The sequence below is a fragment of the Pristiophorus japonicus genome, chromosome 30 (assembly GCF_044704955.1).
Source record: "Pristiophorus japonicus isolate sPriJap1 chromosome 30, sPriJap1.hap1, whole genome shotgun sequence".
NCBI classification, from domain to species: domain Eukaryota; kingdom Metazoa; phylum Chordata; class Chondrichthyes; family Pristiophoridae; genus Pristiophorus; species Pristiophorus japonicus.
Window position 1 is genome coordinate 3,852,613 of NC_092006.1, and position 26,181 is coordinate 3,878,793.

Here is a 26,181-nt window from a genome sequence, read left to right on the forward strand (position 1 = left end):
AATCTGGTTACCGACCCTCCTGCCCCAGGAACAGTCTCTCTTTGTTTACTCTTATCATAATTTTGCACGCCTCTATTAAATCTGCCCTTAGCCTTCTCTGCTTTAAGACGAACGATTCCAGCCTCTCCACGAGACTGAAATCCCTCCATCTTTGGTCCCATTCTGTGTAACTCCCCTCTGCACCCTCTCATAGAAACATAGAAAATAGGTGCAGGAGCAGGCCATTCGGCCCTTTGAGCGTGCACCGCCATTCAATCAGATCATGGCTGATCCTTCACCTCAGTACCCCTTCCCTGCTTTCTCTCCATACCCCTTGATCCCTTTAGCCGGAAGGGCCTGGCGAGAGTGTAGAAACTGAAATGTTAAAAAGTTCGAAGTGCAGTTGGATGCTGTAACCCCAGGGCCAAGGTATCTGAGTCTTTAGCCCTTGGGGTCTGTATAGATCTGTACCCTAGCGTGTCGGGCGGCCGTGGATATAAATCCACGGCCCCATTAATTTCACGTTTCTGATATGAACATCCTGGATTTAAAAACCTAAGAATCAGGAGCAGGAGTCGGCCATTCGGCCCCTCGAGCCCGCTCCGCCATTCAATCAGATCGCGGCTGACCTTCGACCTCAACTCCACTTTCCCGCCAGATCCCTCGATTCCCCTCGAGTCCAAAAATCTATTGATCTCAGCCTTGAATATACTCAACGACTGAGCCTCCACAGCCCTCTGGGGCAGAGAACTCCAAAGATTCACCACCCTCTGAGTGAAGAAATTCCTCCTCATCTCAGTCCTAAATGGTCGAGCCCTTATCCTGAGACTGTGTGACCCCCTGGTTCGAGACTCCCCAGCCCCGGGGGGAAACACCCTCCCTGCATCTACCCTCTCAGAATCGAGTGCATTTCAATGAGCTCATCTCTCGTTCTTCAAAACTCCAGAGAGCACAGGCCCATTCTACTCAATCTCACCTCGTAGGTCGATACCCCCCCATCCCAGCGATCAGTGTAGTATTTAGTATTTGTCCACCAGCCAGGAAAGAGCTTGAAGAACAGCCCTGTCCATTGCTGCACCATTCTAGCCCAGGCCAGCCAGCGAATTAAGAAGCTTAAGAACATGAAATAGGAGCAGGAGTCGGCCATTTGGCCCTTCGAGCCTGATCCGCCATTCAATAAGATCATGGCTGATCTGATCTTGGCCTCAGCTCCACTTCCCCGCCCGCTCCCCATAACCCTCGACTCCCCTACTTGCAGATAGGACCGAGTAGCTGGAGGGGAAGGGTAGGCGAGGCTCGGGGTGGCCCCCGTGGTTTGTGGGCCGCAGTGGGAGCTCGGCGTGCCCCGACAGCCTTTTCTCGTCCCCGAACTCATCAAGTGCTCTTTCATAATGGCTGCGTGGGGAGGTTGTTTCGACGTACCCCGTTTCTCCCCCCCCCCCCCCCCCCCCCCCCCAGCGTTCTCCGTGATGCAGCTGACGCTTCTACGGCACTGGCTGTTCTTCAGCCTGCCCAAGTACCGCTGTGATATTTGACTACGGGGGGCATCGCGGTCCGGCCCGGTCCTGGCCTGCGCGCTTGCTGTGTGACATCGGGAGCGGGAAATGTTCACCTCTATTGCTCCTGTTAGCTGCCTGGGGCCCCATGCACCTGCCCCCACCCCCCCCCCCCCCCCCCCCCCCCCACCGGTCCTGCCCTGGGTTCCTGACCGGAGACCCTCCCACAATCAAAGGACATAGACAGGCTAAGATAGTGGGCAAAAATTGGCAGATGGAGTATAATGTTGGAAAGTGCGAGGTCATGCACTTTGGCAGAAAAAAAAATCAACGAGCAAGTTATTATTTAAATGGAGAAAGATTGCAAAGTGCTGCAGTACAGTGGGACCTGGGGGTTACTTGTGCATGAAACACAAAAGGATAGTATACAGGTACAGCAAGTGATCAGGAAGGCCAATGGAATCTTGGCCTTTATTGCAAAGGGGATGGAGTATAAAAGCAGAGAAGTCTTGCTACAGCTATACAGGGTATTGGTGAGGCCACACCTGGAGTACTGCGTGCAGTTTTGGTTTCCATGTTTACGAAAGGATATACTTGCTTTGGAGGCAGTTCAGAGAAGGTTCACTCGGTTGATTCCGGAGATGAGGTGGTTTACTTATGAGGAAAGGTTGAGTAGGTTGGGCCTCTACTCATTGGAATTCAGAAGAATGAGAGATGATCTTATCAAAACATATAAGATTATGAGGGGGCTTGACAAGGTGGATGCAGAGAGGATGTTTCCACTGATGGGGGAGACTAGAACTAGGGGGCATAATCTTCGAATAAGGGGCCGCCCATTTAAAACTGAGATGAGGAGAAATTTCTTCTCTGAGGGTTGTAAATCTGTGGAATTTGCTGCCTCAGAGCTGTGGAAGCCGGGACATTGAATAAATTTAAGTCAGAGATAGACAGTTTCTTAACCGATAAGGGAATAGAAACATAGAAAATAGGTGCAGGAGTAGGCCATTCGGCCCTTCGAGCCTGCACCACCATTCAATAAGATCATGGCTGATCATTCACCTCAGTACCCCTTTCCTGCTTTCTCTCCATTCCCCTTGATCCCTTTAGCCGTAAGAGCCATATCTAACTCCCTCTTGAATATATCCAATGAACTGGCATCAACAACTCTCTGCGACAGGGAATTCCACAGGTTAACAACCCTCTGAGTGAAGAAGTTTCTCCTCATCTCAGTCCTAAATGGCCTACCCCTTATCCTTAGACTCTGTCCCCTGGTTCTGGACTTTCCCATCATCGGGAACATTCTTCCCATCTCTAACCTGTCCAGTCCCGTCAGAATTTTGTAAGTTTCTATGAGATCTCCTCTCATCCTTCTAAACTCCAAAGTATAAAGGCCTAGTTGATCCAGTCTCTCCTCATATGTCAGTCCCGTCATCTTAGGAATCAGTCTGGTGAACCTTCGCTGCACTCCCTCAATAGCAAGAACGTCCTTCCTCAGATTAGGAGACCAAAACTGAACACAATATTCCAGGTGAGGCCTCACCAAGGCCCTGTACAGCTGCAGTAAGACCTCCCTGCTCCTATACTCAAATCCCCTAGCTATGAAGGCCAAGATACCATTTGCCTTCACCGCCTGCTGTACCTGCATGCCAACTTTCAATGACTGATGTACCATGACACCCAGGTCTCGTTGCACCTCCCCTTCTCCTAATCTGCCATTCAGATAATATTCTGCCTTTGTGTTTTTGCCCCCAACGTGGATAACCTCACATTTATCCACATTATACTGCATCTGCCATGCATTTGCCCACTCATCTAACCTGTCCAAGTCACCCTGCAGCCTCTGAGCATCCCCCTCACAGCTCACACCGTCAACCAGCTTAGTGTTATCTGCAAACTTGGAGATACTACATTCAATTCCTTCATCTAAATCATTGATGTATATTGTAAATAGCTGGGGTCCCATCACTGAGCCCTGCGGCACCCCACTAGTCACTGCCTGCTATTCTGAAAAGGACCCGTTTATCCTGACTGCTTCCTGTCTGCCAACCAGTTCTCTCTCCACGTCAGTACATTACCCCCAATACCATGTGCTTTAATTTTGCACACCAATCTCTTGTGTGGGACCTTGTCAAAAGCCTTTTGAAAGTCCAAATACACCACATCCACTGGTTCTCCCCTGTCCACTCTACTAGTTACATCCTCAAAAAATTCCAGAAGGTTTGTCAAGCATGATTTCCCTTTCATAAATCCATGCTGACTTGGACCGAATCCTGTCACTGCTTTCCAAATGCACTGCTATTACATCTTTAATAATTGATTCCAACATTTTCCCCACTACTAATGTCAGGCTAACCTGTATAATTACCCGTTTTCTCTCTCCTTCCTTTTTTAAACAGTGGTGTTACATTAGCTACTGATCCAGAGTCGATAGACTGTTGGAAAATGACCACCAATGCATCCACTATTTCTAGGGCCACTTCCTTAAGTGCTCTGGGATGCAGACTCATCAGGCCCTGGGATTTATCGGCCTTCAATCCCATCAATTTCCCTTACACAATTTCCCACTTTATAAGGATATCCTTCAGTTCCTCCTTCTCACTAGACCTACTGTCCCCTAGTATTTCCGGAAGGTTATTTGTATCTTCCTTTGTGAAAACAGTACCAAAGTATTTGTTTAACTGGTCCGCCATTTCTTTGTTCCCCATTATAAATTCACCTGAATCTGACTGAAAGGGACCTACATTTATTTTCACTAATCTTTTTCTCTTCACATCTATAGAAGCTTTTGCAGTCAGTTTTTATGTTCCCAGCAAGCTTCCTCTCGTACTCTATTTTCCCCCTCCTAATTAAACCCTTTGTCCTCCTCTGCTGTATTATTAAATTCTCCCAGTCCTCGGGTTTGCTGCGGGCGGGCAGGGAAGTGGACCCCAGTCCATGATCGGATCAGCCACGATCGTATTAAATGGCGTTGCAGGCTCGAGGAGCCGAATGGCCGACTCCTGCTCCTATTTCTTACGTTACGTTATGTTCTTATCCCCTGGAGACTGAGGATGGTGTCTCGGGCCGTGTGATGGTGTGTGTGTGTGGGGTGGTTGGTGCATTGACGCCCTGCTCTGCCCAGGGACCCCGCCCACTGCCGATATAACTGCGAGTTGAGTTTCTTTGCTTTTAGCCAGTTGGTCAGTGGGGACGGGATGCTACTGATCTGTCAGGGCACTGGGAAGGCGAGATTCTAATCGTTCATCTTCCTCTGTCTCTCCCCAGAAAAGGAGGTGAATGAGCTGATGGAGGAGCTGTTCGAGACGGTAGGTTTTTTGAAATGTTTTTTTTTTTCTCTCCAGTTTCCCGTCTCTGGTTTTGTTCCCTTAACCTCCCCGCCCCCCTTGACCTCAACGCACCGACTGACGCTGACCAGCCTGCTGGCAAAGCCACTCCTGGAACAGCCATCGCTCCGCCTTATTGCTGCCGCGGTTAGGTCACGAGGGCTTTGTGTGTGTGTGTGTGTGGGGGGGGAGAGGGGACAGGGGTGGTTGGTGCATTCACACCCTGCTCTGCCCCTCCCCAGCCCCGCTGGAGATTCTCAGATGTGCTGCGTGCTCAATTCATTAAATGCCACGCAAGACGTTCGCCGTACAAAAAGGGGGTTGTTTCCGTCAGGCTGTCACATAAGGACATCAGAAATAGGAGCAGGAGTCGGCCATTCGGCCCCTCGAGCCTGCTCCGCCATTCAATCAGATCCTGGCTGATCCGATCCTGGCTTCAACTCCACTTCCCCGCCCGCTCCCCGTAACCCTTGACTCCGTTATTGTTCAAAAATCTGTCTATCGCCGCCTTAAATATATTCAATGCCCCAGCCTCCACAGCCCTCTGGGGCAGAGAATTCCACAGATTCACCACCCTCTGAGAGAAGAAATTCCTCCTCATCGCCATCTTAAATGGGCGAGCCCTTATTCTGAGACTATGCCCCCTAGTTCTAGATTCCCCCACGAGGGGAAACATCCTCTCTGCATCTACCCTGTCCAGCCCCCTCAGAATTTTTGATAAGATCGCCTCTCATTCTTCTAAACTCCAATGAGTACAGGCCCAACCTGCTCAACCTTTCCTCCATAAGACAACCCCTTCATCGTAGGAATCAATCTCGTGAACCTTTTCTGAACAGCCTCCAATGCAAGTATATCCCTCCTTAAATCGGGAGACCAAAACTGTGCGCGGTACTCCAGCTGTCCTGCTGACCCAGATCAGCTAAGTCAGCACAGACTAGAGATCAGACACATCCGCTCCATATCGCTCAGCCCCATCCATGGCAGTGTATTCACCCTGATGCTGTTATGAGGCTGCTTACGAGTCTAAACAGGGATTAATATGTTGCCCTGTATCGCAGTGCAGTTCAACAGAGTTACCCTTCCCCAAGGAGATTGAATGACTGTGCTGTTACATCAGAAATAGGAGCAGGAGTCGGCCATTTTGCCCCTCGAGCCTGCTCCGCCATTTAATAAGATCATGGCTGATCTGATCATGGACTCAGCTCCACTTCCCCGCCCGCTCCCCATAACCCTTTGTTCCCTTATTGCTCAAAAATCTGTCTATCTCCGCCTTAAATATATTCAATGTCCCAGCCTCCACAGCTCTCTGGGGCAGAGAATTCCACAGATTTACCACCCTCTGAGAGAAGAAATTCCTCCTCACCTCCGTCTTAAATGGAAGGCCCCTTATTCTGAGACTATGTCTCCTAGTTTTAGTTTCCCCTATGAGTGGAAATATCCTCTCTGCATCTACCGTTGAGCCTCCTCATGATCTTACAAGTTTCAATAAGATCACCTCTCATTCTTCTGAACTCCAATGTGTATAAGCCCAACCGATTCAACCTATCGTCATAAGTCAACCCCCTCATCGCCAGAATCAACCGAGTGAACCTTCTCTGAACAGCCTCCAATGCAAGTATATCCCTCCTGAAATACGGAGATCAAAACTGCACGCAGTACTCCAGGTGTGGCCTCACCAATACCCTGTATAACTGTAGCAAGACTTCCCTGCTTTTATACTCCATCCCCTTTGCAATAAAGGCCAAGGTTCCATTTGCCTTCCTGATCACTTACTGTACCTGCAGACTATCCTTTTGTGCACAAGTACCCCCAGGCACTTTGCAATTTTTCTCCCATTTGAATTATAATTTGCTTTTCTATTATTTCTGCCAAAGTGGATAACCTCACATTTTCCCACATTATACTCCATCTGCCAAATGTTTGCTCACTCACTTAGCCTGTCTATATCCCTTTGCAGATTTTTTGTGTCCTCCTCACAATTTGCTCTCCCACCCATCTTTTTATCGTCAGCAAACTTGGCTACATTACACTCGGTCCCTTCATCCAAGTCATTAATATAGATTTTATGTATGTGTCAGAGCAGGTCTCCAGTCGTCCTGGTTAACCCTTGCCCCTGGACCAAGACCTCGCTCGGTCAAGCCCCGTGTGGTGGCTGGTGTGCAACGGCCACCCCACGTTAAAACAACCCACCCACAGGCATCTTCCACCCTTCAGGATGTAGTTCGGGATCTGGAATATTAGGTCCTTCATTGAAACACCTGTGAACTCATCCCTTTTTGGTGTGGAAGCAAGTCACCCTCGATACGAGGGACTGCTGAATACTGTGTACATGAAGCCTGTGAGGCAGGACTGCCTGGCGTTCAGTCCTTGGGTTAGTCTTGCTTCCCGGTTTCACATCTGAAAAGACCAGGCACATCGCTACTGCGGTTCTCTCTCTCAGTTCCTCATCCATTTTCCCACTTCAGTGTTGGACCAATTGCATGCTCCCATCAGCAACGGCTCCGTTAGCACTGCCTGCAAGTTCCCCTCCCAAGTCGCACACACCAACCCGACTGGGACATCGATCAGCTGCTCCTGCATCGTCGCTGGGTCAAAGTTCTCGCACTCCCATCCTCCACCAACCCCACCCAACTTAATAAAGCCTCCCAGCCTGTTCTAAAACACCGACACCTTTCACTTTTGGTCACCTGTCTTATCTCCTTATGTGGGCTCAGTGTCAAATTTAATCTGATTTACATAAGAAATAGGAGTCGGCCATTCAGCCCCTCGAGCCTGCGGCTCAATGATCTCAATGAGATCACGGCTGATCTTCCACCTCAACTCCACTTTCCCGTCCGATCCCCATATCCCTCGATTCCCTCAATATCCAAAAATCTATCGGGCTGAACTTCCACCTCAACTCACTTTCCCGCCCGAGCCCCATATCCCTTGATTCCCTGAAGACTTTCGGATATTATCGATTTCAATCTTTGAATATACCCAACGACTGAGCCTCCACGGCCCTCTGGGGCAGACAATTCCAAAGATTCACCACCCTCTGAGTGAAGAAATTCCTCCTCATCTCAGTCCTAAATGGCCGAGCCCTTATCCTGAGACTGTGTGACCCCTGGTTCTAGACTCCCCAGCCCGGGGGGAAACATTCTCCCTGCATCGACCCTGTAAGAATTTTGTAAGTTTCAATGAGATCGCCTCTCATTCTTCTAAACTCTAGGTTTAGAGGAAATGCTCCTGTGAAGTGCCGTGGGACATTTTACAACGTTAAAGGTGCTATATAAATGCAAGTTGTGTGCGTCCTGTATTGCTTTGAAGCAGGGTTAGAGGGCAGCGGATAATTGGACTAGGGCATAATTCAGACTATCTTAATTTAAAGCCATCCATTATTATTTTTAATAATTCTTTTCGAACTGTAATTACACTGACTGACAGCACCTCCACTGGCCGGAGGGTGTCTTAACACCGTGACATGCTTACATAGGCAGTCACCATTGTAACTATAGATGTAGGAATTTACAATGGTGGGGGAAAAACTCAAAAGAAATGCGGAGGTGGGATTTTTAATATATTTTAAAATGAAACGACATATTATTAACAATGAAACGATCTTGGCTATGCACGCACTTTATGTTGTCATAGAAAAACATAGAAACATAGAAAATAGGTGCAGGAGTAGGCCATTCAGCCCTTCTAGCCTGCACCGCCATTCAATGAGTTCATGGCTGAACATGTAACTTCAGTACCCCATTCCTGCTTTCTCGCCATACCCCTTGATCCCACTAGTAGTAAGGACTACATCTAACTCTTTTTTGAATATATTTAGTGAATTGGCCTCAACAACTTTCTCTGGTAGAGAATTCCACAGGTTCACCATTCTCTGGGTGAAGAAGTTTCTCCTCATCTCGGTCCTAAATGGCTCACCCCTTATCCTTAGACTGTGACCCCTGGTTCTGGACTTCCCCAACATCGGGACCATTCTTCCTGCATCTAACCTGTCTAACCCCGTCAGAATTTCAAATGTCACGATGTTTGATCACGCTTCTCTGTCAATATCGAGCCTATGTAAACGTTTCGAATGGAAATTTTGTATGTAATCGGTCACCTGTAACAATGTAGTGGCCTGTTCCGGCCAGTAGGTGGCGCTGTGCTGAGTTTCCGAAAACTCTCCCAGCTCTGGGATGTGAACTGTGCACGCGGCTCCTTTGGTGGGGGGGGGGGGGACTCTGACATTCTTGTCTCTCTCTCTCTCTCTCTCTCTCTCTCTGCAGTTTCAGGATGAGATGGGTGTCCCAGACGTGGAGGAGGAGGAGGAAGAGGAGGAGGAGGAGGAGGAAGAGGAAGGAGGAGAGGAGGAGGTCCAGGAGCCGCCGCACAGCACCTTTTACACCCCTCCGGCACTGCGGTAAGAAAAGGGGCGCCCCTCACGGTCACCCTCGACGCCGGCGAGCGCCGCCTGACCCCTGCCCAACACGCCGTGTGAGGACCTCCTCCCTCCGTCCCGCTCCCCTCTCTTCGTCCGTCCTCTTCCCTTCCCACGGACGCTGGCTGCCGTACCTTCCTCAACTGACCACTATCCCTGGATGAGCCTGGTCCGTCGTGAGCAAGGGCTGACGATGGCAGCCCAGTTTGACCCAAGTGAAGACACCAGATGTGGGGGCGGGGGGAAGCAGAGGAATATTCTTTAAGTGAATGCGCTGGGTTAAACTCTGGAACTCCCCTGCCCCGAACCGCTCCACCTCTCTTCCCCACTTTTTTTTTTTAAAGACGCTCCTTAAAACCGACCTCTTTGACCCAGCTTTTGGTCACCTGTGCTAATATCGCCTGATGTAGCTCGGTGGGTAGTCTTTGTCTGATAACGCTCCTGTGAAACCCCTTGGGACGTGTCACTTGACTTGGAGAGGGTGCAGCGAAGGTTCACCAGACCGATTCCTGGCAGGAGAGGGTTGTCCGACGAGGAGAGATTGAGCAGATTGGGCCGATACTCTCTCGAGTTGGGAAGAATGGGGTTGTGATCTCATTGAAGCGTGCAAGATTCTGAGGGGGATTGACCGGGTAGATGCAAGGAGGGTGTTTCCCCCCCCCCGGGCTGGGGAGTCTAGAACCAGGGGGTCACACAGTCTCGGGATAAGGGCTCGGCCATTTAGGACTGAGATGAGGAGGAATTTCTTCACTCAGAGGGAGGTGAATCTTTGGAATTCTCTGCCCCAGAGGGCTGTGGAGGCTCGGTTGTTGAGTAGCGATAGAGTTTTGGGCATTAAGCGAACCGAGGATCGGACGGGGAAAGTGGAGTTGAGGTCGAAGATCAGCCGTGATCTGATTGAATGGCGGAGCAGGCTCGAGGGGCCGAATGGCCGACTCCTGCTCCTGTTTCTTGGGTTAAAGGCGCTGTTGTTGTTGGGAGGCCGGGGGGGTGGGGTGGCGGGGGGCGGAATGCGAGTTGAGGTTTGAAAAGCAACAAGATTGCAACACCTCCTTCATTACGGGACAGTGCAGCCGCAGCTCCAGCTGCCACTGTTTGGGAGAGGAGGCAGAGAAAACACTCGGGCGCATCTGTGCATCGCCTGTGCAGCTCACAAGGGCGATGGCCACAGACATCACGAGTGACATGGACAGTGGGTGGTGCAGGGTAGCAAGTCTTACTGTTAATCCTCACCGTGTTCGTTAGACTGGGACGGAGGGAAGGGTGATGCACGTAGAGGCTGATCATTTGTGTTGATACTCGCTCTGCTGAATAAAGTAGAGCATTTAAATGGGAACAGCGAGGGCAAAACATTCACTTAAACGGGAGGGAGAGAGCCTCTCTCTCGCGCTCTGTCTCTCTCTCTCTCTCTCTCTCTCTTGCGCTCTGTCTCTCTCTCTTGCGCTCTGCCTCTCTCTCTTGCGCTCTGCCTCTCTCTCTTGCGCTCTGCCTCTCTCTCTTGCGCTCTGCCTCTCTCTCTTGCGCTCTGCCTCTCTCTCTTGCGCTCTGCCTCTCTCTCTTGCGCTCTGCCTCTCTCTCTTGCGCTCTGCCTCTCTCTCTTGCGCTCTGCCTCTCTCTCTTGCGCTCTGCCTCTCTCTCTTGCGCTCTGCCTCTCTCTCTTGCGCTCTGTCTCTCTCTTGCGCTCTGTCTCTCTCTCTTGCGCTCTGTCTCTCTCTCTTGCGCTCTGTCTCTCTCTCTCTTGCGCTCTGTCTCTCTCTCTCTTGCGCTCTGTCTCTCTCTCTTGCGCTCTGTCTCTCTCTCTTGCGCTCTGTCTCTCTCTCTTGCGCTCTGTCTCTCTCTCTTGCGCTCTGTCTCTCTCTCTTGCGCTCTGTCTCTCTCTCTTGCGCTCTGTCTCTCTCTCTTGCGCTCTGTCTCTCTCTCTTGCGCTCTGTCTCTCTCTCTTGCGCTCTGTCTCTCTCTCTTGCGCTCTGTCTCTCTCTCTTGCGCTCTGTCTCTCTCTCTTGCGCTCTGTCTCTCTCTCTTGCGCTCTGTCTCTCTCTCTTGCGCTCTGTCTCTCTCTCTTGCGCTCTGTCTCTCTCTCTTGCGCTCTGTCTCTCTCTCTTGCGCTCTGTCTCTCTCTCTTGCGCTCTGTCTCTCTCTCTTGCGCTCTGTCTCTCTCTCTTGCGCTCTGTCTCTCTCTCTTGCGCTCTGTCTCTCTCTCTTGCGCTCTGTCTCTCTCTCTTGCGCTCTGTCTCTCTCTCTTGCGCTCTGTCTCTCTCTCTTGCGCTCTGTCTCTCTCTCTTGCGCTCTGTCTCTCTCTCTTGCGCTCTGTCTCTCTCTCTTGCGCTCTGTCTCTCTCTCTTGCGCTCTGTCTCTCTCTCTTGCGCTCTGTCTCTCTCTCTTGCGCTCTGTCTCTCTCTCTTGCGCTCTGTCTCTCTCTCTTGCGCTCTGTCTCTCTCTCTTGCGCTCTGTCTCTCTCTCTTGCGCTCTGTCTCTCTCTCTTGCGCTCTGTCTCTCTCTCTTTGCGCTCTGTCTCTCTCTCTTGCGCTCTGTCTCTCTCTCTTGCGCTCTGTCTCTCTCTCTTGCGCTCTGTCTCTCTCTCTTGCGCTCTGTCTCTCTCTCTTGCGCTCTGTCTCTCTCTTGCGCTCTGTCTCTCTCTCTTGCGCTCTGTCTCTCTCTCTTGCGCTCTGTCTCTCTCTCTTGCGCTCTGTCTCTCTCTCTTGCGCTCTGTCTCTCTCTCTTGCGCTCTGTCTCTCTCTCTTGCGCTCTGTCTCTCTCTCTTGCGCTCTGTCTCTCTCTCTTGCGCTCTGTCTCTCTCTCTTGCGCTCTGTCTCTCTCTCTTGCTCTCTGTCTCTCTCTCTCTTGCGCTCTGTCTCTCTCTCTTGCGCTCTGTCTCTCTCTCTTGCGCTCTGTCTCTCTCTCTTGCGCTCTGTCTCTCTCTCTTGCGCTCTGTCTCTCTCTCTTGCGCTCTGTCTCTCTCTCTTGCGCTCTGTCTCTCTCTCTTGCGCTCTGTCTCTCTCTCTTGCGCTCTGTCTCTCTCTCTTGCGCTCTGTCTCTCTCTCTTGCGCTCTGTCTTCCTCTCTTGCGCTCTGTCTCTCTCTCTTGCGCTCTGTCTCTCTCTCTTGCGCTCTGTCTCTCTCCCTTGCGCTCTGTCTCTCTCTCTTGCGCTCTGTCTCTCTCTCTTGCGCTCTGTCTCTCTCTCTTGCGCTCTGTCTCTCTCTCTTGCGCTCTGTCTCTCTCTTGCGCTCGTCTCTCTCTCTTGCGCTCTGTCTCTCTCTCTGCGCTCTGTCTCTCTCTCTTGCGTTCTGTCTCTCTCTCTTGCGTTCTGTCTCTCTCTCTTGCGCTCTGTCTCTCTCTCTTGCGCTCTGTCTCTCTCTCTTGCGCTCTGTCTCTCTCTCTTGCGCTCTGTCTCTCTCTCTCTTGCGCTCTGTCTCTCTCTCTTGCGCTCTGTCTCTCTCTCTTGCGCTCTGTCTCTCTCTCTTGCGCTCTGTCTCTCTCTCTCGCGCTCTGTCTCTCTCTCTCTTGCGCTCTGTCTCTCTCTCTCGCGCTCTGTCTCTCTCTCTCGCGCTCTGTCTCTCTCTCTCGCGCTCTGTCTCTCTCTCTCGCGCTCTGTCTCTCTCTCTCGCGCTCTGTCTCTCTCTCTCGCGCTCTGTCTCTCTCTCTCGCGCTCTGTCTCTCTCTCTCGCGCTCTGTCTCTCTCTCTCGCGCTCTGTCTCTCTCTCTCGCGCTCTGTCTCTCTCTCTCGCGCTCTGTCTCTCTCTCTCGCGCTCTGTCTCTCTCTCTTGCGCTCTGTCTCTCTCTCTTGCGCTCTGTCTCTCTCTCTTGCGCTCTGTCTCTCTCTCTTGCGCTCTGTCTCTCTCTCTTGCGCTCTGTCTCTCTCTCTTGCGCTCTGTCTCTCTCTCTTGCGCTCTGTCTCTCTCTCTTGCGCTCTGTCTCTCTCTCTTGCGCTCTGTCTCTCTCTCTTGCGCTCTGTCTCTCTCTCTTGCGCTCTGTCTCTCTCTCTTGCGCTCTGTCTCTCTCTCTTGCGCTCTGTCTCTCTCTCTTGCGCTCTGTCTCTCTCTCTTGCGCTCTGTCTCTCTCTCTTGCGCTCTGTCTCTCTCTCTTGCGCTCTGTCTCTCTCTCTTGCGCTCTGTCTCTCTCTCTTGCGCTCTGTCTCTCTCTCTTGCGCTCTGTCTCTCTCTCTTGCGCTCTGTCTCTCTCTCTTGCGCTCTGTCTCTCTCTCTTGCGCTCTGTCTCTCTCTCTTGCGCTCTGTCTCTCTCTCTTGCGCTCTGTCTCTCTCTCTTGCGCTCTGTCTCTCTCTCTTGCGCTCTGTCTCTCTCTCTTGCGCTCTGTCTCTCTCTCTTGCGCTCTGTCTCTCTCTCTTGCGCTCTGTCTCTCTCTCTTGCGCTCTGTCTCTCTCTCTTGCGCTCTGTCTCTCTCTCTCGCGCTCTGTCTCTCTCTCTCTCTCGCGCTCTGTCTCTCTCTCTCTCTCGCGCTCTGTCTCTCTCTCTCTCGCGCTCTGTCTCTCTCGCGCGCGCTCTGCCCGGCCCGACCCCCTCGCTTTTATGTCTCTTTCCCCTTGCACTCTCTCTCTCGAGCGCTGTGCTCCATCTGCTCAGCGCAGGCTGAGCCCATTCCATTCCGGCATGGAATTATCGAGCCACGGTTCCCCTTTTAAGTGCTTTGTGTTTTTACACAGCCGCCCTGAAAGCCACGGCTTGCTTTGCTTCAGTGTTGTCCTTGTGGGGAGAGGTGCTCGGGGAGGGGGGGCCATCGATCGCACAGACCCCCACCCACATCCCTAAGACCACCAGCAGGGACAGGCTGGGTGAGCAGAGTATGTGTAGCAACTCAGGGCGGCGACTGTCGCAGATCTGCCCGCCGGAGCTGATTCCACCACGTGATCCCGTTGAAAATACCGCCCTCCGCTCCACAGTAGGCGATAGCAGCCTGCATCATAACGTCTTCATAACCCGCTTATTTTTTCTTAAAGTCTTTCTGGGGTACGGGGTGCACGCTGGAATCTCAGCCGATGGTCCGTTCCTCACCTATGAACACAGCCGGCGAATGTCGTGTGGCCGATCGACAAGGGGGGGCATCGCAGCCGACCTTGTACCGTGCCCTGCTCGACCGCCGCGAGGTTTAGAGCAGTGGGGTCGATGAGTAGCATTTTGGTGAATTGTCAGCCGACATCATTCACCTCCTCCCCGAGCCCAGAGGTACACACGGCAAACGTGAGGCCCCCAATCTCCGCTCACTCCGCCCAGACCACGGACACAATCTGGCATTGTCTGACCTGTGTGGCTAACTCATGACAGGAGCCGTTCACCCATCATCCCCTGTGCTCGCTGACCTACAATGGCTCCTGGTCTGGCAACACTTCAATTTCTAAAATTGTCATCTTTGTTTTCAAATCCCTTCATGGCCTTGCCCCCTCCCTATCTCTGTAACCTCCTCCAGCCCCTACACCCCTCCCTATCTCTGTAACCCCCTCCAGCCCCGACGCCCCTCCCTATCTCTGTAACCTCCTCCAGCCCCTACACCCCTCCCTATCTCTGTAACCTCCTCCAGTCCCGACGCCCCTCCCTATCTCTGTAACCTCCTCCAGCCCCGACGCCCCTCCCTATCTCTGTAACCTCCTCCAGCCGCTACACCCCTCCCAATCTCTGTAACCCCCTCCAGCCCCTACACCCCTCCCTAGCTCTGTAACCTCCTCCAGCCCCTACACCCCTCCCTATCTCTGTAACCTCCTCCAGCCCCTACACCTCTCCCTATCTCTCTAACCTCCTCGAGCCCCTACACCCCTCCCTATCTCTGTAACCCCCTCCAGCCCCTACACCCCTCCCTATCTCTGTAACCTCCTCCAGCCCCTACACCCATCCCTATCTCTGTAACCCCCTCCAGCCCCTACACCCCTCCCTATCTCTGTAACCCCCTCCAGCCCCTCAAACTCCCAAGATCTCTGTGCTCCTCCAATTCTGGCCTCTTGCCCATCGCCCCCGCCTCCCTATTTCTCCTCCTTTAAGCATCCGACTTTTTGACCTGCCCTAATATCTCCTTTTGTGGCTCGGTGTCAAATTTTGACACACAACCCTCCTTCGACGAGCCTCAGGACGTTTTATTGTGTTAATGGCACTGTATAAATACAATTTGTTGTGGTTGGGGTAGGTGCCCTCCGTGCGAGGGGCAGGCCGCCCTCCGTGCGAGGGGCAGGCCGCCCTCCGTGCGAGGGGCAGGCCGCCCTCCGTGCGAGGGGCAGGCCGCCCTCCGTGCGAGGGACAGGCCGCCCACCCTGTGACGGACTTGCGCCGTCCCTGCCTGCGACCTCTCTTGTTGCCGCCGCAGGTTCGAGGAGCCGCTGGCGAACATACTGACCGAGCAGCACCGGACGGTAAAGGCCCAGATCGAGCAGCTCCGCCAGCGCAAGGCCAAGCAGCAGGCGTCGGCAGCAGACGCCAAACCGTCGGCCCGGAGGAACCAGCAGCCCGAGACCCTGTCCTTGGACCCAGCGCAGAAACGTCAGCTTCAGCAGCAGATGCAACAGGTAACCCGGCGTTCCAGGCCACCTCTCCTCACTCCCGCCGTCCCCATAACGCCGCTTGCTCGGGCCGGGATACAGGCGCTGTCAGCCCCCTCCCACAGCAATGTCAGAAATAGGAACAGGAGACAGCCACCACGGCCCTTCGAGCCTGCTCCGCCTTTCAATAAGATCCTTTGTGCCGCTCGGACCTGATGGCTCTCCCTCCATCACCGGCTGCCCAAAGGGAACAAGCAAAGGGAGCGGGATGCGAATGATGGCGGTTTGTGTCCTCTACGTTAAGGGCGGTGGTGAGGGAGCGCCGCACTGCGCTGTCGGAGGGGCGGTGCTGAGGGAGCGCCGCGCTGTCGGAGGGGCGGTGCTGAGGGAGCGTCGCGCTGTCGGAGGGGCGGTACTGAGGGAGTGCCGCACTGTCGGAGGGACAGTACTGAGGGAGCGCCGCACTGCGCTGTCGGAGGGGCAGTACTGAGGGAGTGCCGCACTGTCGGAGGGGCGGTACTGAGGGAGTGCCGCACTGTCGGAGGGGCGGTACTGAGGGAGCGCTGCACTGTCGGAGGGACAGTATTGAGGGAGCTCCACACTGTCAGAGGGGCGGTACTGAGGGAGCGCCGCACTGTCGGAGGGGCGGTACTGAGGGAGCGCCGCACTGTCGGAGGGACAGTATTGAGGGAGCTCCACACTGTCGGAGGGGCGGTACTGAGGGAGCGCCGCACTGTCGGAGGGGCGGTACTGAGGGAGCGCCGCACTGTCGGAGGGACAGTATTGAGGGAGCTCCGCACTGTCGGAGGGGCGGTACTGAGGGAGTGCCGCACTGTCGGAGGGGCAGTACTGAGGGAGTGCCGCACTGTCGGAGGGACAGTATTGAGGGAGGGCCGCACTGTTGGAGGGGCGGTACTGAGGGAGGGCCGCACTGTCGGAGGGGCGGTACTGAGGGAGCGCCGCACTGTCGGAGGGGCGGTACTGAGGGAGTGCTGCACTGTCGGAGGGGCGGTACTGAGGGAGCGCCGCACTGTCGGAGGGGCCGTCTTTCGGATGAGACGTTAAACCGAGGCCCCGTCTGCCCTCTCTGGTGGATGTAAAAGATTCCGGGGCCACTATTGGAAGAAGAGCAGGGGGAGTTCTCCCCGGTGTCCTGGGGCCAATATTTATCCCTCGACCAACATCACTAAAGCAGACGATCTGGGTCATTATCACATTGCTGTGTGTGGGAGCTTGCTGTGCGCAAATTGAGCTGCCGCGTTTCCCACATTACAACAGTGACCGCACTCCGAAAGTACTTCATTGGCTGTAAAGCACTTTGGGACTGACGATGGTCGTGAAAGGCGCTATATAAATGCAAGTCTTTTTCAGGCACTGCATTCCAGCTCACTCGCTGCATAAAAAAAAAAATTATCCTCCTCTCCCCCTCTAGTTCTTTTGCCAAGTACCTTACATCTGTGTGCCCTGGTACCTGACGATGCTCTCTCTAAACCGTGTGTCCGCGCAGCTCTCTGCCAATCTCGCCAGCCCAGGGAGGCCTGGCGTTTCTAACGTTGTGTTTCCCGACTGTAAGTGGGCCGCACCCCCAAAATAAACTGCGGGCAACATTGACCGAACCTCCTGTCACTGGAAGCAGCTTTGCCCAACGTAGAGTAAGGGATTGCCCGAGGAATTTCTTCTCTGAGGGTGGTAAATCTGTGGAGTTCTCTGTCCCAGAGAGCTGTGGAGGCTGGGGTCATTGAATATATTCAAGACAGAGATGGACAGATTTTTGAACGATGAGGTCAAGGGTTATGGGGAGCGGGCGGGGAAGTGGAGCTGAGTCCATGATCAGATCAGCCATGATCATCATCATCGGCAGTCCCTCGGAATCGAGGAAGACTTGCTTCCACTCTTAAAATGAGTCCTTAGGTGGCTGAACAGTCCCAATACGGGAGCCACAGTCCCTGTCACAGGTGGGACAGACAGTGGTTGAGGGAAGGGGAGGGTGGGACAGGTTTGCCGCACGCTCCTTCCGCTGCCTGCGCTTGGTTTCTGCACGCTCTCGGCGACGAGACTCGAGGTGCTCAGCGCCCTCCCGGATGCACTTCCTCCACTTAGGGCGGACTGGTCTTTGGCCAGGGACTCCCAGGTGTCGGTGGGGATGTTGCACGTTATCAGGGAGGCTTTGAGGGTGTCCCTGTAACGTTTCCTCTGCCCACCTTTGGCTCGTTTGCCGTGAAGGAGTTCAGAGTAGAGCGCTTGCTTTGGGAGTCTCGTGTCTGGGGGACCATGCGGACAATGTGGCCCTGCCCAGCGGAGCTGGTCGAGTGTGGTCAGTGCTTCGATACTGGGGATGTTGGCCTGATCGAGAACGCTAACGTTGGTGCGTCTGTCCTCCCAGGGGAATGGCGGAGCAGGCTCGAGGGGCCGAATAGCCGACTCCTCCTATTTCTGATGTTCTTATGATGGAATAGATAGGAAAGTGATTGGGAAGAGGCTGGTCACCCAGGAGAGTGAGGTTAGGAGACATTTATTTGCAGAGGGTTGATGGAACATGGAAGTATTTGCACAGGGGAGAGGTTGCGGCAGAGAACGCTGAGAAAATGGAATGATTTGACTGAAGGAAGGCGTATTTTCTATGTTTCTATATATTTTCTATGTTTCTATATTCAAAAAGGAGTTAGATGAAGTCCTTACTACCACGAGGATCAAGGGGTATGGCGAGAAAGCAGGAATGGGGTACTGAAGTTGCATGTTCAGCCATGAACTCATTGAATGGCGGTGCAGGCTAGAAGGGCCGAATGGCCTGCTCCTGCACCTATTTTCTATGTTTCTATGTGTGGGGAAGCGAGGCGAACGAGTGGCACTGAAAGAAAGACTTGCATTTATATAGCGCCTTTCACGGCCACCGGATGTGTCTCAGCGCGTTGCAGCCAATGGAGTGCGTTCGGAGTGCGCTCACTGTTGCAATGTGGGAAACGCGGCAGCTCAATTTGCGCACAGCAAGCTCCCACACACAGCAATGGGATAATGACCCGGATCGTCTGTTTCTTATGGTTGATTGAGGGATAAATAGATGGCCTCCTACTGCCCCTTGTTCTCATCCAAACCTACAAAAAATGACGGGCCGGTGAGGACCATGTGGTCCATCAAGCCCAACCCACACAATTGCGATACCTTGCACATCACAACATACACACCCATCCGAAATGTGGTGTTCTCACATACTCTGTGGAAACCGTTCCTGATTTGTGAAGGCGTCTGTCGATTGAGTGTGTTGCCTTGTTGCTCCCACAGCACGTCCAGCTTCTTACCCAGGTCCACCTGCTCACCAGCAGCAACCCACGCCTCGCCCACGAGGCGGAGACCTCCAAGCTCTTCCTGGTGAGTCTTCGGGCGGGAGCGCGCCTCGCCGTGAACGCGCAGCAAACGGGACACCCCCGAGATTGGCGCTGGCTTCTGGCCGCTAAGCTGGCTGGCGGTGTGAGCTGGGAGGGGGACGCCAAGAGGCTGCAGGGTGACTTGGGCAGGTTAGGTGAGTGGGCAAACGCACGGCAGATGCAGTATAACGTGGATAAATGTGAGGTTACCCACTTTGGGGGCAAAAACACAAAGGCAGAATATTATCTGGATGGCGGCAGATGAGGAAAAGGGGAGGTGCAACGAGACCTGGGTGTCATGGTTCATCAGTCATTGAAAGTTGGCCATGCAGGTACAGCAGGCGGTGAAGAAGGCAAATGGCATGTTGGCCTTCATAGCGAGAGGATTTGAGTATAGGAGCAGCGAGGTCTTACTGCAGTTCTACAGGGCCTTAGTGAGGCCTCACCTGGAATATTGTGTTCAGTTTTGGTCTCCTAATCTGAGGAAGGACGTTCTTGCTATTGAGGGAGTGCAGCGAAGGTTCACCAGACTGATTCCCGGGATGGCAGGACTGACCTATGAAGAAAGACTGGATCGACTAGGCTTATATTCACTGGAGTTTAGAAGGATGAGAGGGGATCTCATAGAAACATATAAGATTCTGACGGGACTGGACAGGTTAGATGCAGGAAGAATGTTCCCGATGTTGGGGAAGTCCAGAACCAGGGGACACAGTCTAAGGATAAGGGATAAGCCATTTAGGACCGAGATGAGGAGAAACTTCTTCACCCAGAGAGTTGTGAACCTGTGCAATTCCCTGCCGCAGAGAGTTGTTGAGGCCAGTTCATTGGATATATTCAAGAGGGAGTTAGATATGGCCCTTACGGCTAAAGGGATCAAGGGGTATGGAGAGAAAGCAGGAATGGGGAACTGAGGTGAATGATCAGCCATGAACTCATTGAATGGCGGTGCAGGCTCGAATGGCCTACTCCTGCACCTATTTTCTACGGCCCCAAGTTTCCACATGATTTGCTCCTGATTTTTAGGAGCAACTGGTGGAGAACGGAGTATCTTAGAAATCGCAATTCTCCACATTTAAGTTTTCTGCAGTTGTAGTCAGGTAGAACAGTTTCACTTTTGAACAGAATTTTTTTTTTCAAAAGGGGGCGTGTCCAGCCACTGACGCCTGATTTGAAAGTTTCCACAGTGAAAACGTACTCCAAACTAACTTAGAATGGAGCAAGCGAAGATTTTTGTAGGCCTGAAAAAAGCCTTGTCTACACATTAAAAAAATCAGGCGCAGGTTACAAATTAGGCGTCGGGAACGAGGTGGTGGGGGCGGGGGGGAGAGAGTCATTAAATTCTACAATAAACCCTTAGTTATACTGATACAAATATTATACAAATAATTCCAACCTGAATAAAAATTTATAAGCAAAGAAAAGATTAAATAAACCATGTTCCTACCTGTGTGAAAGTGCTTCAGGCACGGAGAAGGCTGCAGGAAGCCTCACAAGTTGAGGCAGCCGTTCCCGACGGCGGGGGGGGGGGGGGGGGGGGGATGGGAGGCCCCCCTGCCGTCGGTCGGGCCCGTCGGGAAACGGCTGCCTCAACTTCTGAGGCTTCCTGCAGCCTCTTCCCTGCTGCAAGAAGCCTCAGTGCTGATCATGGAAGGGCAATGTGGTTTTATTAAAAAAAATGTTCAAAATTGAACAGCTACAAAGAACTACAAAAATGGCCCGAGTGCCAATCTTTCCTTCACACTGCGCACGCTCCAACGCGCACGCGCAGGGTTGCCGGCTCGATAAAAAACTCCTTTAAATGGTACCCGCCCCCTCCTACTTACAAAATCGGCGCGAGTGGTAAGCTCCGCCCCCTGGGCCCCGCGCGCCAAGCTGACATCGAGCTGCAAAGCGTTCGAGAATAGCGCGTTTTTTTTCGGGCGCCGTTTTCGCCGCGGAAAACGGGCGCCCAGCTCGGAGGGACGCCTGTTTTGCCGCGTGTGGAAACTTGGAGCCGTATGTTTCTATGTTGCGTCGGATTTCAAAGCATGCAGACGGATGCCGCAGGGGGACTTTAAATGCGCCAGTGAGGGAGGTCCAGTAATATTGAGCCAGCAGGAGGTTTGACTGTTGTTGGTGAGGTGGAGTGTGTAGGAGGGATGCAAAGGGACAGAGCAGTGGAGCGTTTAGGGGGGTACAGGGTGGCTGAGATTACCGGGATAGGAACAGGGAGAAATTCATAGATGGGGCGTTTTAATTAAATGTGTTGGGTAGGGGTGACAAACAGAAGCAGTGTGCATTTATATAGCGCCTTTAATGTGGTGAAACGTCCCAAGGCGCTTCACAGCAGCGTAAATCAGACCAAATCTCACACCGAGCCGCTTAAGGAGATATTAGGGACAGGTAACCAAAAGCTTAGTCCAAGAGGGAGGTTTTAAGGAGTGTCTTAACAGAGATAGGAAGGAATGTAGGGGCTGGAGGGGTTACAGAGATAGGGAGGGGTGTAGGGGCTGGAGGAGGTTACAGAGATAGGGAGGGGTGTAGGGGCTGGAGGGGGTTACAGAGATGGGGAGGGGTGGAGGGGGTTACAGAGATGGGGAGGGATGGAGGGGGTTACAGAGATAGGGAGGGGTGGAGGGGGTTACAGAGATAGGGAGGGGTGTAGGGGTTGGAGGGGGTTACAGAGATGGGGAGGGATGGAGGGGGTTACAGAGATAGGGAGGGGTGTAGGGGTTGGAGGGGGTTACAGGGATAGGGAGGGGTGTAGGGGCTGGAGGGGGTTACAGAGATAGGGAGGGGTGTAGGGGCTGGAGGAGGTTACAGAGATAGGGAGGGGTGTAGGGGCTGGAGGGGGTTACAGAGATAGGGAGGGGTGTAGGGTCTGGAGGAGGTTACAGAGATAGGGAGGGGTGTAGGGGCTGGCGGAGGTTACAGAGATGGGGAGGGGTGTAGGGTCTGGAGGAGGTTACAGAGATAGGGAGGGGTTGATGTACTGTATGAAGCTGTAGTGTGAGCTGGTGGACTGAGTCATCCTGTGTGTGTCCGTTCCCCCCCCCTCAGAAAGAGCTGGCGAGCTTTGCGGAGAAGGCCAGCGAGATTCACTCGGCCACGGGCCCGGATTTCTGCTCCGCGTTCTCGCCGTGCATCCTGAAGGAGGCGCTGACGCTCACTGAGGAGTTCGGCAAAAGTGTGAAGCAGCGTGTCAAGGTGCCCCCGGCAAAGGAGGAGCAGAGGATGAGCCGACGATGTGAGTGTGTGCGACCATCCGCGGCAGGAAGGGCGGCATCGATGGAGCCCCTCCCCCGCACTCCCCTCCCCCCGCCCCCCGCACTCCCCGCCCCCCGCACTCCCCTCCCCCCGCCCCCCGCACTCCCCTCCCCCCGCCCCCCGCACTCCCCTCCCCCCCGCACTCCACCACCCCCCGCCCTTCAGCCTGACCTCCTATTCCCTCCTACCCCCACGTAGCTCCCCCTTAAAAGCCTCCGTGCAATTTGCCCGAGCCCCTCCCTGTGTGAGCGAGTTCTCTGAGCCGGAAGGTCGGCAAGCTCGGCAGCCATTTGGTGCACAGCAAGATCCCGCGGTACGGCAGTGAGGCCAACAACCGTTCCTGGCGGGCGGGGGGTGGGTGGGTATGGTTCCCGTCTTCTCCAAATGCTCCCAAGTGGTGGGCGCGGCCACCCAGCGAGTTGCTGTCAGCTGTTTTCTTGTCGGGTCTTTAAGGGCGGTTCCTCTTGTTGTGCAGTTGACGAGTCGAATTATCTGCCGAAGGAAGTGGCCTGGATCCTGGCCACCGGGCGGGTCTTCATGTACCCGCAGCTGCTGCCACAATCCGCCCTGCAGCCGAAACACCCCAAGGACAAAGCCTGGTTCAGCAAAGCGGAAGACAAGTAAGTTCCCCGGCCGAGCGGTCGAGCGCGCCAAGTGTTGGGAAGGAGGGTTCCCAGGGGGCCCTGTGTCTCCCGTCCTGCCTGCTTGCTCCCTGACCGTCGCTGGGGCACAGATCTTTTTGAAAGTATTCGTTCCTGGGATGTGGGCGTCGCTGGCCAAGGCCGGCGTTTATTGCCCATCCCCCTAATGGCCCCTCGAGCAGGTGGTGGTGAGCCGCCTTCTTGAACCGCTGCAGTCCGTGTGGTGAAGGTGCTCCCACAGTGCTGTTAGGGAGGGAGTTCCAGGATTGTGACCCAGCGACGATGAAGGAACGGCCGATATATTTCCCAGTCGGGATGGTGTGTGACTGGGAGGGGAACGTGGAGGTGGTGGTGTTCCCATGGACCTGCTGCCCTTGTCCTTCTAGGCGGTAGAGGTCGCGGGTTTGGGAGGTGCTGCCGAAGAAGCCTTGGCGAGTTGCCGCGGTGCATCTTGTAGACGGTGCACACTGCAGCCACGGTGCGCCGGTGGTGGAGGGAGTGAGTGTTGAAGGTGGTGGGTAGTGTGGCCCATCGAGTTGGGGCTGCTTTGTCCTGGGGTACAGACCCCTGGGGCAATCGCCGCCCTGCCTTGCTTCCCCCACCCCCCGCAGCGAGCCCATTATCTCCGCTCCCTCCCTCGCTCTCCGCGGCTCTGCATTGCCCGCGGCGTGGACTGAGACGGGAGCTGCCCCTCTCCGCCTCAACACCCCCGCTGGGAGGATGGGGGGGGTGGGTCCAAGACTGGGAGCGAGACTTTGGGACCGAGCTGAGTGGCAGCTGGAGTCCCAACGTGGCAGAAGATCAACCTTGTCCACTTTGGACCCAAGAAAGATAGATCAGCGTCATTTTCTCAATGTCGAGAAGCGAGGGTCTGCAGAGGTGCAGAGAGATTTAAGAACAGAAGAACTAGGAGCAGGAGTCGGCCATTCGGCCCCTCGAGCCTGCTCCACCATTTAATGAGATCTCGGCTGATCTTCCGCCTCAACTCCACTTTCCCACCTGATCCCTCGAGTCCAAAAATCTCGGTCTTGAACGTACTCAACGACTGAGCCTCCACAGCCCTCTGGGGCAGAGAATTCCAGAGATTCACCACCCTCTGAGTGAAGAAATTCCTCCTCATCTCAGTCCTCAATGGCCGAGCCCTTATCCTGAGACTGTGTGACCCCCTGATTCTAGACTCCCCAGCCCGGGGGGAAACATCCTCCCTGCATCTACCCTGTCAAGCCCCCTCAGAATCTGATATGATTCAACGAGATCATCTCTCATTCTTCTAAACTCCAGAGAGTATCGGCCCAGTCTGCTCAATCTCTCCTCGTAGGAAAACCCTCTCCTCCCAGGGGTCAATCTATTGACTTTGAGCAGAGTCATGACAGATGGAGTTAATAGAATCATAGCATGGTTACACACAGCAGAAGGTTCCTGTGTATCAGGCTCGAGGGGCTGAATGGCCTCGTTTTCCTGTGTAACAGGCTCGAGGGGCTGAATGGACCTCCTCCTGTTCCTGTGTAACAGGCTCGAGGGGCTGAATGGGCCTCCTCCTGTTCCTGTGTAACAGGCTCGAGGGGCTGAGTGGGCCCCCTCCTGTTCCTGTGTAACTGGCCCGAGGGGCTGAATGAGCCCCCTCCTGTTCCTGTGTAACAGGCTCGAGGGGTTGAATCAGCCTGTTCCTGTGTAACAGGCTCGAGGGGCTGAATGGACCTCCTCCTGTTCCTGTGTAACAGGCTCGAGGGGCTGAATGGACCTCCTCCTGTTCCTGTGTAACAGACTCGAGGGGCTGAATGGGCCTCCTCCTGTTCCTGTGTAACAGGCTCGAGGGGCTGAATGGCCTCCTGTTCCTGTGTAACAGGCTCGAGGGGCTGAATGGCCTCCTGTTCCTGTGTTAACCTGTCTCTGCCTGCGTTCAGAGTCCGGCCGTCCTGTTCTGTATCTGGGGGTTTTAGTGAAGTGACTGTCTGTCTGTTCCTCTATAATCTCTCTCTCTTCCCGTTGCTGTTCCTGTCTCCCCACACCCCCCCCCCCCCCCTCCTCCTCTGCGTACTGCAGTCTGCTGGTCCTGGGTCTGAAGCACTTCGAAGAGACGGACTATCCCAAACCCTTGATCAGTCAGTACCTCATGCCCCCAAAGACCTACCACCAGCTGTCCGTCCGGATCAAGAACCTGAGTGTCAGCCGAGCTCCGGACAACGTGATCAAGGTGCGTGAGGCCCGGGAATCGGCCAGCGGTCGCGGCGGTTCTGACCGGGAAACTGCCCCCATGCCCCCTACCGCCACCCGTTGGCTCGGTGGGTAACTGCACACACAGGGAACCTCCATCGCTGGGCTGTGCTGGGCTGATGTTGATGTGTAGGGGCTGGAGGAGGTTACAGAGGTAGGGAGGGGTGTAGGGGCTGGAGGAGGTTACAGAGATAGGGAGGGGTGTAGGGGCTGGAGGAGGTTACAGAGATAGGGAGGGGTGTAGGGACTGGAGGAGGTTAGAGATAGGGAGGGGTGTAGGGACTAGAGGAGGTTACAGAGATAGGGAGGGGTGTAGGGGCTGGAGGAGGTTACAGAGATCGGGAGGGGTGTAGGGACTGGAGGAGGTTACAGAGATAGGGAGGGGTGTAGGGGCTGGAGGAGGTTACAGAGATAGGGAGGGGTGTAGGACTGGAGGAGGTTACAGAGATAGGGAGGGGTGTAGGGGCTGGAGGAGGTTACAGAGATAGGGAGGGGTGTAGGACTGGAGGAGGTTACAGAGATAGGGAGGGGTGTAGGACTGGAGGAGGTTACAGAGATAGGGAGGGGTGTAGGGGCTGGAGGAGGTTACAGAGATAGGGAGGGGTGTAGGGACTAGAGGAGGTTACAGAGATAGGGAGGGGTGTAGGGGCTGGAGGAGGTTACAGAGATAGGGAGGGGTGTAGGGACTGGAGGAGGTTACAGAGATAGGGAGGGGTGTAGGGGCTGGAGGAGGTTACAGAGATAGGGAGGGGTGTAGGACTGGAGGAGGTTACAGAGATAGGGAGGGGTGTAGGGCTGGAGGAGGTTACAGAGATAGGGAGGGGTGTAGGGGCTGGAGGAGGTTACAGAGATAGGGAGGGGTGTAGGACTGGAGGAGGTTACAGAGATAGGGAGGGGTGTAGGGGCTGGAGGAGGTTAGAGATAGGGAGGGGTGTAGGGACTAGAGGAGGTTACAGAGATCGGGAGGGGTGTAGGGGCTGGAGGAGGTTACAGAGATAAGGAGGGGTGTAGGGACTGGAGGAGGTTA

The 26,181-nt window shown here is 54.1% G+C and overlaps 1 protein-coding gene across 1 annotated transcript in view; it reads left to right on the forward strand.

Moving 5' to 3' along the window:
• LOC139240160 (GON-4-like protein) overlaps positions 1 to 26,181 on the forward strand; it is a 72,650-nt gene that overhangs the window by 36,190 nt on the left and 10,279 nt on the right. The window contains exons 12-18 of the mRNA XM_070868559.1: positions 4,740 to 4,780; positions 9,061 to 9,194; positions 15,517 to 15,715; positions 18,968 to 19,054; positions 22,093 to 22,279; positions 22,775 to 22,919; positions 24,984 to 25,134. Coding sequence (XP_070724660.1) covers positions 4,740 to 4,780; positions 9,061 to 9,194; positions 15,517 to 15,715; positions 18,968 to 19,054; positions 22,093 to 22,279; positions 22,775 to 22,919; positions 24,984 to 25,134 — 944 coding nt within the window. The remainder of the gene's footprint in view (positions 1 to 4,739; positions 4,781 to 9,060; positions 9,195 to 15,516; positions 15,716 to 18,967; positions 19,055 to 22,092; positions 22,280 to 22,774; positions 22,920 to 24,983; positions 25,135 to 26,181) is intronic.